This window comes from Lactuca sativa, chromosome 8 (genome assembly GCF_002870075.4).
Source record: "Lactuca sativa cultivar Salinas chromosome 8, Lsat_Salinas_v11, whole genome shotgun sequence".
NCBI lineage: Eukaryota > Viridiplantae > Streptophyta > Magnoliopsida > Asterales > Asteraceae > Lactuca > Lactuca sativa.
The window spans coordinates 193,173,667-193,187,991 of NC_056630.2; the positions used below are offsets into that span (position 1 = coordinate 193,173,667).

General features: G+C 43.3%; 1 protein-coding gene across 1 annotated transcript in view; it reads left to right on the top strand.

Annotated features, from left to right (window-relative positions):
- Positions 1-12,849, top strand: part of LOC111900133 (pentatricopeptide repeat-containing protein At3g42630-like) — a 48,176-nt gene extending 35,327 nt beyond the window's left edge. Inside the window, exon 6 of the mRNA XM_023896004.1 lies at positions 12,540-12,849. Within this exon, the coding sequence (XP_023751772.1) occupies positions 12,540-12,849 (310 nt within the window). The remainder of the gene's footprint in view (positions 1-12,539) is intronic.
- Positions 12,850-14,325: the final 1,476 nt, after the last annotated feature.

Below are 14,325 nucleotides of genomic sequence, written 5' to 3' on the forward strand. Positions count from 1 at the left end.
GGAATCATGCATCAACAAACAGATGTGGATAGCGACTCATCATGTCATCCTCTGTTTCCCAAGTAAGATTCGACCCATTCGAATGTTTCCATCCGACTAGCACTAAGTCGACCATCTTGCATCGTAACTTCTTAGTCTTACGGTCAACAATTGCCTCAGGCTCTTCGATCAGCCTTTTATTCTCATCCATTCTTAACTCTGAGATCGGGATTATGTCAGGAACTTCTCCCGTGAATTTCCTCAAATAACACACATGGAAGGTGTTATGAATACCATCGATTTCTTCAGGCAATTCCAACTTGTAAGCTTGGTTCCCAATCTTCTGAAGAACCTTAAACGGTCCAATAAACCTTGGACTTAGCTTTCCTCGTTTCCCGAATCTTATAAGTCCCTTCCACGGTGAGACTTTAAGTAAAACGGAATCCCCAACTTCAAAAGTCATTGGTCGTCTTTTCTTGTCAGCACAACTCTTTTAACGATCTTGAGCTACTAACATCCTTTCCCTAATCACTTTCAACTTCTCAGCAGTCTCATGGACTATCTCGGGGCCCATAAACTTTTTATCTCCGGCTTCAAGACAACAAGATGGCATACGACACTTCTGTCCATACAAAGCTTGATAAGGCGCCATCTTGATGCTCGAGTGAAAACTATTGTTGTAGGAAAATTCTACCAGGTGTAAGTGCTCGTCCCAATTCCCTTGGAACTTAAGGGTACATGCTCTCAGCATATCTTCCAGTGATCGAATCGTTCTTTCGCTCTGACCATCAGTCTGCGGATGGTAAGCAGTACTCAAACATAACTTTGTACCCAACTCCTCTTGTAGACTCCTCCAAAACCTCGACGTGAAACGACTATCACGATCTGATACGATTGTTGGATGACACCATGAAGTCTTACAATTTCCTTCACGTAAGCATTTGCGAGCTTATCCATAGACCACTTCTTGTTGGCCGCTATGAAGTGTGCACTCTTAGTGAAACGATCCACGACCACCCAAATCATGTCGTGTCCGTTCTTCGTCCTGGGCAGTTTAGTCACAAAATTCATGGTGATGTCTTCCCATTTACCCATGGGTACAGGTAAAGGTTCTAAACTCCCATACGTTTTCTGATTTTGTGTCGTAACTCTTGCACATGTCACACACTCGGCCACATACTTCGCAACATCGAGCTTCATCGTCGGCCAACAGTAGTAGGGTTTTAGGTCCCTATACATTTTAGTGCTACCGGGATGAATCGAGTACATGGTCTTGTGTGAGTCTTCCATCAGAAGATCTCTTATTCCTCCCGTCTTAGGTACCCAAATCCGATCTTGGAGTACCTTCAGTCCTCGACTATTTGTACCGAACACTAACGTTTTGCCCAAACGTTCTTCCTTTCGGTCATTCTTCTCTAAAGCTTCTTCTTGAGCTTTCCTGATACTTTCCACAATCGTCGAGACGACTTCAATTCTCAACACTCTTGGCCTTTTCCTTTCAAGGTTGACTTTCCAACTGAGAGCATCCGCGACAACATTTGCTTTACCGGCGTGGTAGAGTATCTCACAGTCGTAGTCGTTGAGTAACACTAGCCAGCGTCATTGCCTCATGTTCAATTCTTTCTAATTAAAGAGATACTGGAGACTCTTATGATCAGTGAAAAGCTTGCACTTCATGCCGTAGAGGTAATGCCTCCATATCTTTAAGGCAAATACTACCCCTGCCAACTCCAGATCATGAGTGTGGTAGTTCTTTTCATGCTCTTTCAATTGTCGAGATGTGTATGCTATCACCTTTTCTCTTTGGTTCAGAACACAACCCAAACCAACTCCAGATGCGTCACTATAGACCGCGAAGTCTTCAACTCCATCGGGTAGAGAAAGTATCGGTGCTTCACATAACTTCTTCTTTAGCTTCTCGAATGCCTCATCATGTTTCTCACTCCACGTATATGTAGCTCCTTTGTGAGTCAAAGCTGTCGATGGAGCATCTATCAATGAAAAGCCTTGGATAAATCATCGGTAATATCCGGCTAATCCTAGAAAGCTTCGAATCTCCGTGGGACTCTTTGGATGTTCCCACTTCATTACAGCTTCGATCTTTGCGGGGTCAACCATTTCCCTTCTTGGTTAACCACGTGACCCAAGAACTGGACTTCTCGTATCCAAAAGTCACACTTAGAGAACTTTGCATAAAGCTTCTCCTTCTTCAGCACTTCTAATACTTCCTGTAGATGCTTGTCATGCTCCTCTTGGCTTTTCGAGTAGATCAGAATGTCATCGATGAACACTATCACGGATTTATCGAGGAATGGTTTACAAACCCTGTTCATCAAATCCATGAACGATGTTGGAGCATTGGTTAGTCCAAACGACATAACCAAGAACTCGTAGTGCCCATATCTAGTTCTGAATGCAGTCTTCTCAATATCCTGCTCTCTTACCTTCAGCTGATGATATCCTGACCTAAGATCGATCTTTGAGAAGTAGCTCGAACCTTGCAGCTGATCGAATAGGTTGTTAATCCTCGGCAATTGATACTTATTCTTCACCGTTTCCTTGTTCAGCTCTCGGTAGTCTATACACATTCTCATGCTTCCGTCCTTCTTCTTCACGAATAACACTGGAGCTCCCCAGGGTGATGAACTAGGTCGAATGAAACCATTGTCCAACAACTCCTAAAGTTGTGTCATAAGCTCCTTCATCTCCGTTGGTGCTAATCGGTACGGTGCCTTTGCTATCGGTGTCGTTCCTGGTAACAAGTCTATATGAAACTCCACTTGCCTATCAGGCGGTAACCCGGGAAGATCTTCAGGAAAGACTTCCGGATAATCACATATAACCGGTATATTCTGCACCTCTTTCTTTTCCTTCTTAGCATCGATTACGAATGCCAAGTATGATGCACATCCTTTGGATAAACATTTCATGGCTTTCATCAGGGAGATGATTCCAGAATTCACTCTACATTTGTCCCCGTACACCATAAATGACTCCTTTCCAAGGGGATTTACCCTAACTATCTTCTTTCGGCATAATATCTTGGCATCATTGGCGCTAAGCCAATCCATACCCAAAACGATGTCGAAACCATTTAACTCTATGGGTAATAGCTCTTTGTGGAATTCTTTTCCGTTTAGGTCGATGACTACGTTCTTAATACGATTACTAACAGGTACGAACTTGCCACTGGCAACTTCTACAATCAGGGCATTATCAAGTTTTTCTACAGGTAATGCTAGTTTCCCACCAAATTTACACGACACAAAGGAGTAGTTGGCTCCGGAATCAAATAGTATATTGGTAGGCAAACCATTTACAAGAAAGGTACCTGAAGCGACGTCTGCTGCCTCCTTCGCAACCTCGAGCGTCATCTGGAAGGCTCTCACCTTTGGCTTCGGTGGAACGTTGGGCCTTCCCGCATCTTTCTTCTTTGGGCAATCCTTATCAATATGCCCTTCTTCAAGGCACTCGTAGCACACCCTCTTGTTGATGGTGCACTCATTGGCATAGTGCCCTATTTTCCCATACTTGTAGTAGGTTACTTCCTCGCTACATTTTCCCGAGAGCTTCTTCTTGCACTTCTCGCACCATTTCGATTCATTTCCTCCTCCCCCGAGCTTCTTTGAACCGAACTTGCTCTTCTTTTTTTTGGGTTTAGCAGACCCTTCAAATCTCCTCTTCTCGCCAACCTCAACCTTGTTGGCAGCTCTTCCCTTAATCATATCCTCCACAGAATTGGCAGCCCAGATGGCTGTCTCCAGAGTATGTGCCTGACGCATTGGCACCACGTACTCCCATGGAAGTCCCTTTGCGTACTTATCAATTTTTGTTAGCTAGCTAGGGAGTTTTTGGACATGAGACAGACTACGGAGACTGTGACGGATATCACCGCCAAGTTCCGGGAGAGGGCGTTGCTGGTGCCCCAGTATGCGGGAGATGAGGATATGAGGAGGACCTGCTACCATGACATGCTGCGAGCCGACATTCGGGAGCATATTAGTTTTTCAGCTTGCCCTACCCTAGATTCCATGATTGCTAGGGCAAGGGAGAGGGAGATCGATCTGGAACATGTCCGGAAGAGGAAGATAGAGGAGGGTCAGACGACTGGGGCTTCGGGGAAGAAGCCTAAGGGATCAGATGGTAGGCCGAAAGGCCAGTCAGGATAGGGCCACTGCAGGAAATGTGGCATACCACATGAGGGGGCGTGTAGATTGGGATTGTCGGGCTGCTACAAGTGCGGAAAGACGGGGCACTTCAGCAGGCATTGTACTGCCCCTGCGCTAGTTATTTAGACGTCTGAGTTGCTGTGTTTCCACTGCAATCAGAGGGGCCACAAGAAGGCCAACTGCCCCCAGTTGATAGCATCAATGCCAGTGAAGGCACCAGCTCTAGCAACCTTGCGGATTACTGATGGCCGGCATGGCAAGGTAGAGGCTCTAGTGGTGAGGAGTCGGGCATTCCAGTTGACTGCCGAGGAGGCACGCGATGCACTCGATGTGGTGACGGGTATGACTTCATATTTATGCTTTTTATGATATGCTACTGTGATTTTGATATGTTATGTATGTGCTCTGTTTAGGATCGTTCCATGTGAACGGTATCCTAGTTCAGGTATTGTTTGATTCGGGTGCTACCCGATCATTTGTCTCTCTTGCGTGATAGTTAGTTTTGTTTACTTCTTTTTATAGTTTATTTTAGCATATTTCATTCATAATTTAGATAATTTCCATGCATATTTTCCATTTTGTTATTTTATGACTATTTTGGGTACTTTCGAATCTTGTGAGCATAATTGCAGGTTTTCGGGTCTAGCGGAGCGGGAGTGTTCGGGACGTATGGGAAGCGATGAGATTTGGTAGACAAAAATGATGTTAGGCTTGGTGATTGTGGAGATGATGCATGGAGCGAGCTTGATGGTTATTTGAAGGCTTGGAGAGAAATAAACTTTAATTTTGCAAGATGCAGGAGTTTATTCAAGCGTGCGTAGATTGTTAATCGGGAGAGTGCACGAGCTTTGGAGGATTTGGAGAGGTCAAATTGGGCTTAAAATGAAGAAAAACTTGAAGAAAATGGGCTAGGAGCTGATTGGGCTCGCACTGGGCCAAGTGGGCTAAGCTATGGAGGCCCAAAACCTCAAAGATGCTACATTCAGGGACCACCCGCGCAACAGCACGCGGGTCGCGCAACCTCCTGCAGGGGCAGTTTCGGAAATTCTTCTTTTGAGCTATTTGAGGAAGGTTGGTGCCCATCTTTTGGAGACTCTTGGACATCCGATTTTTGGAGATTCTCTCTGGAGTTTTGAAGACTTTTGAAGGCCAAGAACACTTGAAGAACATCATATTTTTACCTCTTGATTCTTGCTTAATGTTTGGTACAATTTTCTCTAACTTTGTTTCTTTGGGTTTAGCCATGCTTGGCTAAACTAATCTTGGTTGACTTTTGATTAATCCTTTGAACTTTTGTTGAATGTTGAAGAACCCATGAACATGTTCTTAAATCTTTATGGGAATGTTTTGTGTTTTAACATCTTATCACTACTTGTATGTTTTAGTTCATGAGTTTAAATGTGTTTGTGGTGATTAGTTGGCTAATTTCTTGATTAAGTAAAGGATCCTCAAATTAGCAAGCAACAAATGATTTTTGTGTTGTTTTTGCTTCACACAATCATAAAAACATTTCCTCCAACATGGTGGTGAAAGCATTTGACCCCTCTTGGATTTGGTGACTTTTTGGCTCTTAATGCTAGTTGACTTTCACTAATTACATGCTACTTGGAATTAGTGACTTTGACTAAGGAAATTGTTATGAGCTTCTCTATCCATTTCAACAATTAAGAAAAGTCTAGGTAATCTCAAGCTCCTTGGATTACTATAGCCAAATTAAGGATCTAAATCAAAGTATTGCACCATTGGATTCTAATGATATGTTCATCAAAAGTCAAAGTGAGGAAACTTTAAGTCAACCATCTCTCCCTTATAGATTTTACATCAAACTCTTATTTTTGTTGCATTTGTCTATTTAAATCATAGTTAATTCTAGTTTGTTTCAAGTATTTCAAAACACCAAAACCCCCCATTTTATTTTTATTGTCATTTTACAAGTATTTTTACAAAGAGATTTTTCATAGAGTTATAAATTGAACCAATCTCCGTGGATTCGATCCCTTTACCACTATACACTATTTTAGTGTGTAATATTTAGGGTTATTATTTGTGTTGGCCTCGACAACCACCATTGCGCTTAGCAAGAAATTCCCTGAGTCTTCGGGCATGTTGGATTGCCCTCTAGAGGTCGAGATTGCAGACGACCGGTCAGTGCGAGCATATGAGGTCTTCCTAGATTGTGTTTTGAGATTGTTCGAGGAGCGTTACCTGGTAGACTTGGTTCCCATACCTTTGCGAGGGAACAAGGTGATTATAGGTATGGATTGGTTGAGCCCCAATGAGGAAGTGATAGATTGCGCACAGCAGTTGGTGCGAGTCAGGACCCCAGGAGGGGGAGAGTTGATGATTCAGGGCGAGAGACCACAGTGAGGGCTAGCCTTATGTTCGGCAGTGAGGGCAAGGCGTTACCTTCATCAGGGTTACGCAGGATATGTCGCTTATGTCATGGACACCCGGGGAGGCGGGTAAGGCGACAGTGGGCGATGTACCCGTGGTGTGAGAGTTTACGGACGTATTCCCCAAGGAGTTGCCTGGGATACCTTCGGAGAAACAGGTGGAGTTCAGGATCGACCTAGTCCCTGGTGCAGCTCCGATAGCCAAGGCACCATATCGGTTGGCTCCTCTTGAGATGCAGTAGTTTTCTACACAGCTACAGGAGCTGTTAGACAAGGGATTCATTAGACCGGGTAGTTCTCCCTGGGGAGCCCCGATTCTGTTTGTGAGGAAGAAGGACAGGTCGCATCAGATGTGTATAGATTATCGGAAGCTGAACAAGGTAACGGTGAAGAACCATTACCCACTCCCGAGGATTGATGACCTCTTTGACCAGCTACAGGGAGCATCTTGGTTCTCCAAGATTGATCTGCGTTCAGGATACCATCAGATGAGGGTCAGAGAGGAGGATGTACAGAAGACAGCGTTCCGGACGTGCTTTGGCCATTACGAGTTTGTGGTGATGCCCTTCGGGCTCACCAATGCTCCTGCCGCATTCATGGACCTCATGAATCGCGTGTGTAGACCGATGTTAGACCGGTCGTTGATATTGTTTATTGATGATATCCTTGTTTATTCTAAGACGCCGGATGAGCACGAGGAGCACCTGTGGGAGGTGCTGGAGACTTTGAGGAGGGAGAACGTGTATGCTAAGTTCTCTAAGTGTGAGTTTTGGTTGCGCGAGGTGCAGTTCCTTGGGCACCTCGTCAACCAGAACGGGATTTCGGTGGACCCGGCCAAGGTGGAGGCCGTGATGAGATGGGAGGTTCCGAAGTCTCCATCTGAGATTCAAAGTTTCCTAGGATTATTCGGCTACTATCAGAGATTCATCCAGGATTTCTCCAAGATAGTCGTACCCCTGACCAGGCTAACAAGGAAGGCCGTTGTCTTTCGTTGGGGGCCTGAGCAGCAGGCCGCATTCGAGACACTGAGACAGAGATTATGCGAGGCGCCAATCTTAGCCTTGCCAGAGGGCATGAAGGATTTTGTTGTGTACTGCGATGCATCCATCTTGGGTTTGGGCGTAGTGCTGATGTAGAGAGGGCATGTCATCGCCTACGTGTCAAGGCAGCCGAAGCCTCACGAGGCGAATTACCCGACGCAAGATTTGGAGCTGGGGGCTGTTGTATTCGCTCTCAAGATTTGGCGTCATTACCTCTGTGGGGTTCTTTGTACCGTCTACACGGACCATAAGAGTTTGAGGTACCTCATGGATCAGCCGAATCTAAACCTGAGGTAGCGTCGGTGGTTGGACGTGGTGAAGGATTACGATTGCGAGATCCTTTACTATCCGGGGAAGGCCAATGTGGTGGCCGAAGCGCTTAGCCGCAAGGTAGCGCCGATTAGGGATATCTATCTGAGGATGACAGTGGTGACTCCGCTGTTGGAGCGGATTCGGGAGGCCCGACAGGAGGCCATGAAGGAGGAACATCGGAAGAGAAAGCAAGTAGTGGGGCAGGTTTCCTCTTTCGACTATGATAGCCGAGGATTACTGACACTACACCATAGGGTGTGGGTTCCGTACCATGGGGGTGTGCGCCAGGTTCTGATGGAGAAGGCGCACAAATCTCGATTTTCTGTTCATCCCGGGGCGACGAAGATGTATAGGGATCTTCGTCTGGACTATTTGGTTGCCCTGCATGAAACGAGATGTGGCATGGTACATGGAGCGGTGCTTGACCTGCGGGAAGGTCAAGGCCGAGCATCAGAGACCTCATGGCAAGATGTAGCTGTTGGATATTCTGCTGTGGAAATGGGAAGACATCACGATGGATTTTATCACAAAGCTTCCCAGGACCGCGCGAGGAGTGAATTCGATTTGGGTCATTGTCGATCGATTGACCAAAAGTTCCCATTTTATCCCGATTCAGGAGAGCATTTCGGACGAAAAGTTGGCCGACATCTATATCAGGGAGGTGGTGGCGCGAAACGGGGTGCCAGTTTCGGTGATCTCAGACAGGGATGTGCGGTTCACTTCCATGTTTTGGATGAAGTTTCATGATGAGCTGGGTACTTGTCTGCATTTTAGCACCGCCTTTCACCCGCAGACGGATGGTCAGATCGAGCAGACCATCCAGACACTGGAGGATATGCTGCGAGCATGCGTGTTAGACTTCGGAGGTAGTTGGGATACCTACCTTCCATTAGCAGAGTTCTCCTATAACAATAGTTATCATGCGAGCATTGACCGCCCTCCCTTCGAAATGCTGTATGGGAGGAGGTGCAGGACCCCGATATGTTGGGGCGAGGTTGGCCAAAGGGTAATGGGGAGCACTGAAGTGGTGCTCAAGACGACAAAGAAGATTCGGCAGGTCCGAAGCAGGCTTCAGACTGCTCAGAGTCGGCAGAAAAGCTATGCCGATAAGCGCCGATCAGACCTAGAGTTCCAAGTCGGGGATATGGTTCTCCTGAAGGTGTCGCCATGGAAGGGTGTTATCCGATTCAGGAAACAAGGCAAGTTGGGCCCCAGGTACATTAGACCGTTCAGGGTTATAGCGCGGGTGGGCAAGGTAGCGTATAGGCTGGATCTACTAGCCGAACTCAGTCAGATCCACAACACTTTCCACGTTTTCCAGTTGCGAAAGTGCCTGGTGGATGACTCAACAATGGTGCCCTTGGAGGATATTCAGGTTGATGGCAGTCTGAGTTACATCGAGCGACCTGTGGCGATCCTCGACCGGAAGTCGAAGGATCTGAGGAACAAGAGGGTGGAGCTCGTGAGGGTGCAATGACAACACCGAAAGGGATCAGAATGGACTTGGGAGCTGGTGGACGAGATGATGGATCATTACCCAGAGTTGTTACAGGAACAAGCAAGTGATGGACTCGACGAGTCAGGTCCCGGACTCAACGAGTAGGCCCTGGCTGGAAAACAACCCTAATATGAGGGTTTACATCTTATTTAATCATATGTTTAAGCCACCACTCGTCCCTATTGCTTCCAGGAACCCCCCATAGCAAACCCTAAGCCTTTTGGTGCAAGATCTAAAGCTTTTGAGTTATTTTTGTGGGTTTTGACCTCAAGGAAGAAGGAAGAGCATAGAAGGATCAAGAGGGGACTGAAGGATTCGAGTTTGGTTCATCATTTGCAGCCTTTGCAAGGTATAAAGTTTGTACCTTGCTTGCTTGTTTGTTATATCCCTTTTAGGGGGAGATTTAGGGCTTTTTAAGCCATATGAGGTAGCCAGCCATGATTGCAAACATGATTGGGAATCAAGAAGTCGGATCTAAGTCTATGGAGGGGTCACTAGGAAGATTTGGGTTGCTTTTGCACTCAAGGAGGGATTCATGCAACATTAGAGCCATTTTAGAGCCTCTTTGGCTCAAAAGTCCCATGCATGCACGTAAAGTTCATAACTTTACGTGCTAGATCGAGCTTAGGGGATTGGATCTATCATTTGGACAAGTGTTGTACATCAGAAATCGAGGATTCAGGGTGTGGACATTACCGACTTGGCGAGTCCGTTCTTGGGACTCGACGAGTCCGAGGCATAAAGTCCCATATCTGTTAAGGGTCAAAAGAACTCAATTAAGGGTTAGAAGGGTTGTAGCAGGTTAGAAGGAGTGACCCAACGCATTGGACTTAACTTTAGACCTGGAGTTCATGGGACTCGACGAGTGCTAGAACAGACTCGGCGAGTCCAAGGCAATCTCCTTATGATTGGGGATGAACTCGACGAGTTGTTCTTACAACTCGGTGAGTCAAGGACATGACTTGTTCATCAGATGAAGGTGAACTCGACAAGTTGTTCATACAACTCGGCGAGTCGGATGAAGGTTCATTCGATGTTCATATAGAAGAGGAACTCGTCGAGTCATCGCTAAACTCGACGAGTCGAGTCGTACATAAGGAAGTGTAAAGGGATAGGGACTCGACGAGTTGACGTCCCAACTCGGTGAGTCGGGTCAACTTGAAGTTGACTTTGACTTGGACTTGATTGGGGGTGAAATAGTAATTTTACCTCAAGAATAGATATTAGTTTCTGACTGAGTGTTTTGTGGGGATTATAGCCGGAGGATTTCCGGAGCAGCAGCAGACAGAGACTTCCCACACGGATTATCAACAACTACTTGTTCGAGGTGAGTTACCTTCCAGTAGCGGTGGGTCTACGACCATAATGCCGGCCCCCCAGTAGGGGTTGTATGTTAGATGATTGTATTTGTGATATAATCTAGGTTTGCTACTACCTGATATGTTATATGCTGGCATGATATGTTATATGTGTTAGTAGTAGAGTTCGGTTGTTAGGACCGAAGGGTAGGTCAGGACCAAGGGCGGAGCTAGAATTTTAGATTAGCGGCGGCTTAGACGTACATCGTAATATATATATATATATATATATATATATATATATATATATATATATATATATATATATATATATATATATATATATATATATATATATATATATAACCATTTGAGTGAAGGAGATGAGCATATAATTGAAAAGGGGCTTTGTTTGGTAATACAGTAATATCAATGGTGTTAGGGGGGGCAAAACATCCACTAGCCCCCCTATTGGCTCCGCCCATGGTTAGGACCTCATATATGTCTGACAATATGTTATGATATGTTTATATGTTAGCATGATATGTTATATGTGATAGTGGTAGTAGGAGGGGAGTAGTCCCCAAGTTCGGTTGTTAGGACCGAAGGGCAGTTCGGACACCCCATATATGTCTGATAGTATGTTATGTTATGATATATGTGATAGTAACAGTAGTGGGTGGAATAGTCCCCGAGGGTCGGTTGTTAGGACCTACGGGTAGGTCAGCACCCCAGAATGGCTTGACATGGGTAGGTCAGAACCCCATAATGGCTTGACACGGGTAGGACGACACCCCATAATGGCCGCATGGGTAGGTCGGCACCCTAGAATGGCCGTACCGGGTATGTCGGGCACCCCAGAATTGTCCGGCAGTGTATATGCTATGTGATTGTATGGTATGTGGTACGATGGGGGAACTCACTAAGCTTCGTGCTTACAGTTTACACTTTTCGTTTCAGGTACCTTTCAGCGAAGGGGCAGGAGCTGGCGCGGTAGCGACACATCATACACACACATGTTGGCTTTCCGCACTAGAGTTTACTTGGGATTGTACTCTGAAATTATTCTTACTTTTGTGAACTGTTTCAGACATGAGTTGTGGTTTTTATGAAAAGTTATGATTAGCTGGTGTTTTCCTATAAATGTTTTTACAAGTCAATTAATTAAAAATGAAGTTTTTGGACTTGAAAATTGGGACGTTACAAGTGATGTGGATTTAAATGATTTTATTACGGAACTTAAAGTATTAACAAATACTTTGCAAGATGTTGTTATGTAATTGGTTGAAATTTTAGAGTTTGCCAAAGGTAAAGATTGTTATCCAAATGTTTGTATTGCATATAGAATTCTATTAACCATACCTGTTACTGTAGCATCAACAGAAAGACGTTTTTCAAAACTAAAATTATTAAAAAATTATTTGAGATCATCAACGTCACAAGAAAGATTAAATGGTTTAGCTATGTTATTCATTGAAAAAGATTTGTTTTCTAATATTGAACTTGATTCTATAATTGATGACTTTGCATCTGAAAAAGCTCGTAAATGTAAATTTATTTAGTTTTTTCTTTGTTATGTTTATGTATTATGGTTCAGAGCATGTTCTAGCCTTTTATTTTATTTTATTGTTTTTTTGTATTAATAATTGCTAGGTTGTTTGGCTTCTGGGGCCTGTCCCGAAGCCCTTTTTTTCTATAGGTGGGGAGTCCCCAGCCTTCAATTGTATTATTTGTTTTAATTAATAAAAATTTCCGGAGGTACCACCCTTCTTTACAAGAAAAAAATTATAAGGGCCCCAATTTGTTTTTTGCCCCGGGCCCCAAAATGTCTACGACTGGGCATGTTTAAGCATTGAACATATGAAACATAATGGATTTTTCCCGGATCTTGTGACTTATGGTTGTATTGTTGATGCGTATTTGGATAGGAGATTAGGGAAAAATTTGGACTTTGCTTTGAGGAAAATGAATGTGAATGATTCGGGTGTTGTGTTAACTGATGATGTTGTGTTTGAGGTGTTGGGGAAAGGTGATTTTCACTCTAGTTCGGAACCGCTTTTGGAGTTTAATAGAGGGAAGAGAAGGTGGAGTTATAAGGAATTGATTGCAACTTATGTTAAGAAAAAATATCGGAGTAATCAAATCTTTTGGAATTACTAATTCCGATTATTATGATGGGATTCCATAATGATGGAAAAAAGATTTCGTAGGTGTTTAATGACCATAACGCCCCTTGTATATTCTGGTATACTTGTTCTATGTCCATAATAGCAATGTACTTATGTTTCATGACATAATAGCAACTTACTTACATAGGTATTATGTGTAAGAAATAAAGTACATTGCCCATATTGGTAATGAGGGTAAAGTATGTTGATGTTCTTTGTAATTTGCATTTATTATTGTTGTGTGGAAGGTGATATAATAGTTACGTATTTATCAACATTATAAAAATCAATAAGATAACAGAAAGATACCCATCGAAGCGCATGAAGATAACCTTCGGATTCAAAGGATAGGTCAATATGATCCCAATCATTGTCTTTACCAAAAGTTAAACTAGTAACATGTACCAGTTATCAATAAAAGAATCACATATCACCAATAAACTCAAAATAGAAAAAATAGTACACCAGGTAAAGATTAATGATAAGAAACATGACACGGAAATTAGGGTAAATAGAACTTCTATTTCGTTTATCATTTTTTTTAACAACAAATCTAATATACTCTTAAATGCTATTCTTACTTTTCAAAGATTTTATTGTAAAGAAGAAAAAACTGTTGAAACGAGAAAACTAAGGGTGTAAACCAACAAGCGGATCTTGAACCTAACAAAACTCAAGCTCGAATCGTTCATATTTAGGCTCATTTCAAGCCTTATTTTAAAGCTTAATTCAGCTTGTGAGTTTAAACAAGCCCAAACTCGGGTTGTATGTTTTTGAGGTAGTTAATAACTGCATTTATTTGATCTTCCCCTATCTATAATAATAACAACAACAACAACAACAACAATAATAATAATTCATAGATGCAACTAATAAGTGTAACTAAGTGTAACAAAGCAAAGAGCACCAATGGTTTACTTCGTTTATATAATTTAATTAGTAATTATAACTAAAAAACTTTACATATATAATATATGTAACGTGTACTCGTTTAGGCTCGCGAGCCTAAACATACTCATTGATCTAAGCTCAGGCTCTAATGACAAACATATTAGAGCAAGCTTATTATATGTCTAAGTGTTAGGATAAAGGAGTATGACAAACACAAATGCGAAGAACAATAAGAACATAAGGATTTAACGTGGTTCACTTGATTAGGGTAATGAAGCTATGTTCAGAGACTAACTAGAGAGATATTTTATTAATCATCAATGATACACACTTTCAACATTAGTGTTACAGTCATACACTTGTAAATCTATTTACAATAAACATTTTAATCTAATTTATTCTGGACCGAGATACATGAGCCTATGACATTATCGACATAAGCTAGCCATGATGGGAGACTTGGTCCCCAAGTTACTAAGCCAATCCAAAGTTCAGAATTTGGGACGACTTCTAATCACCGAAGGCTGATGTAGGGTGTATACCGAAAGAGAAACTCAAGTGATTAACTATGCAGCTC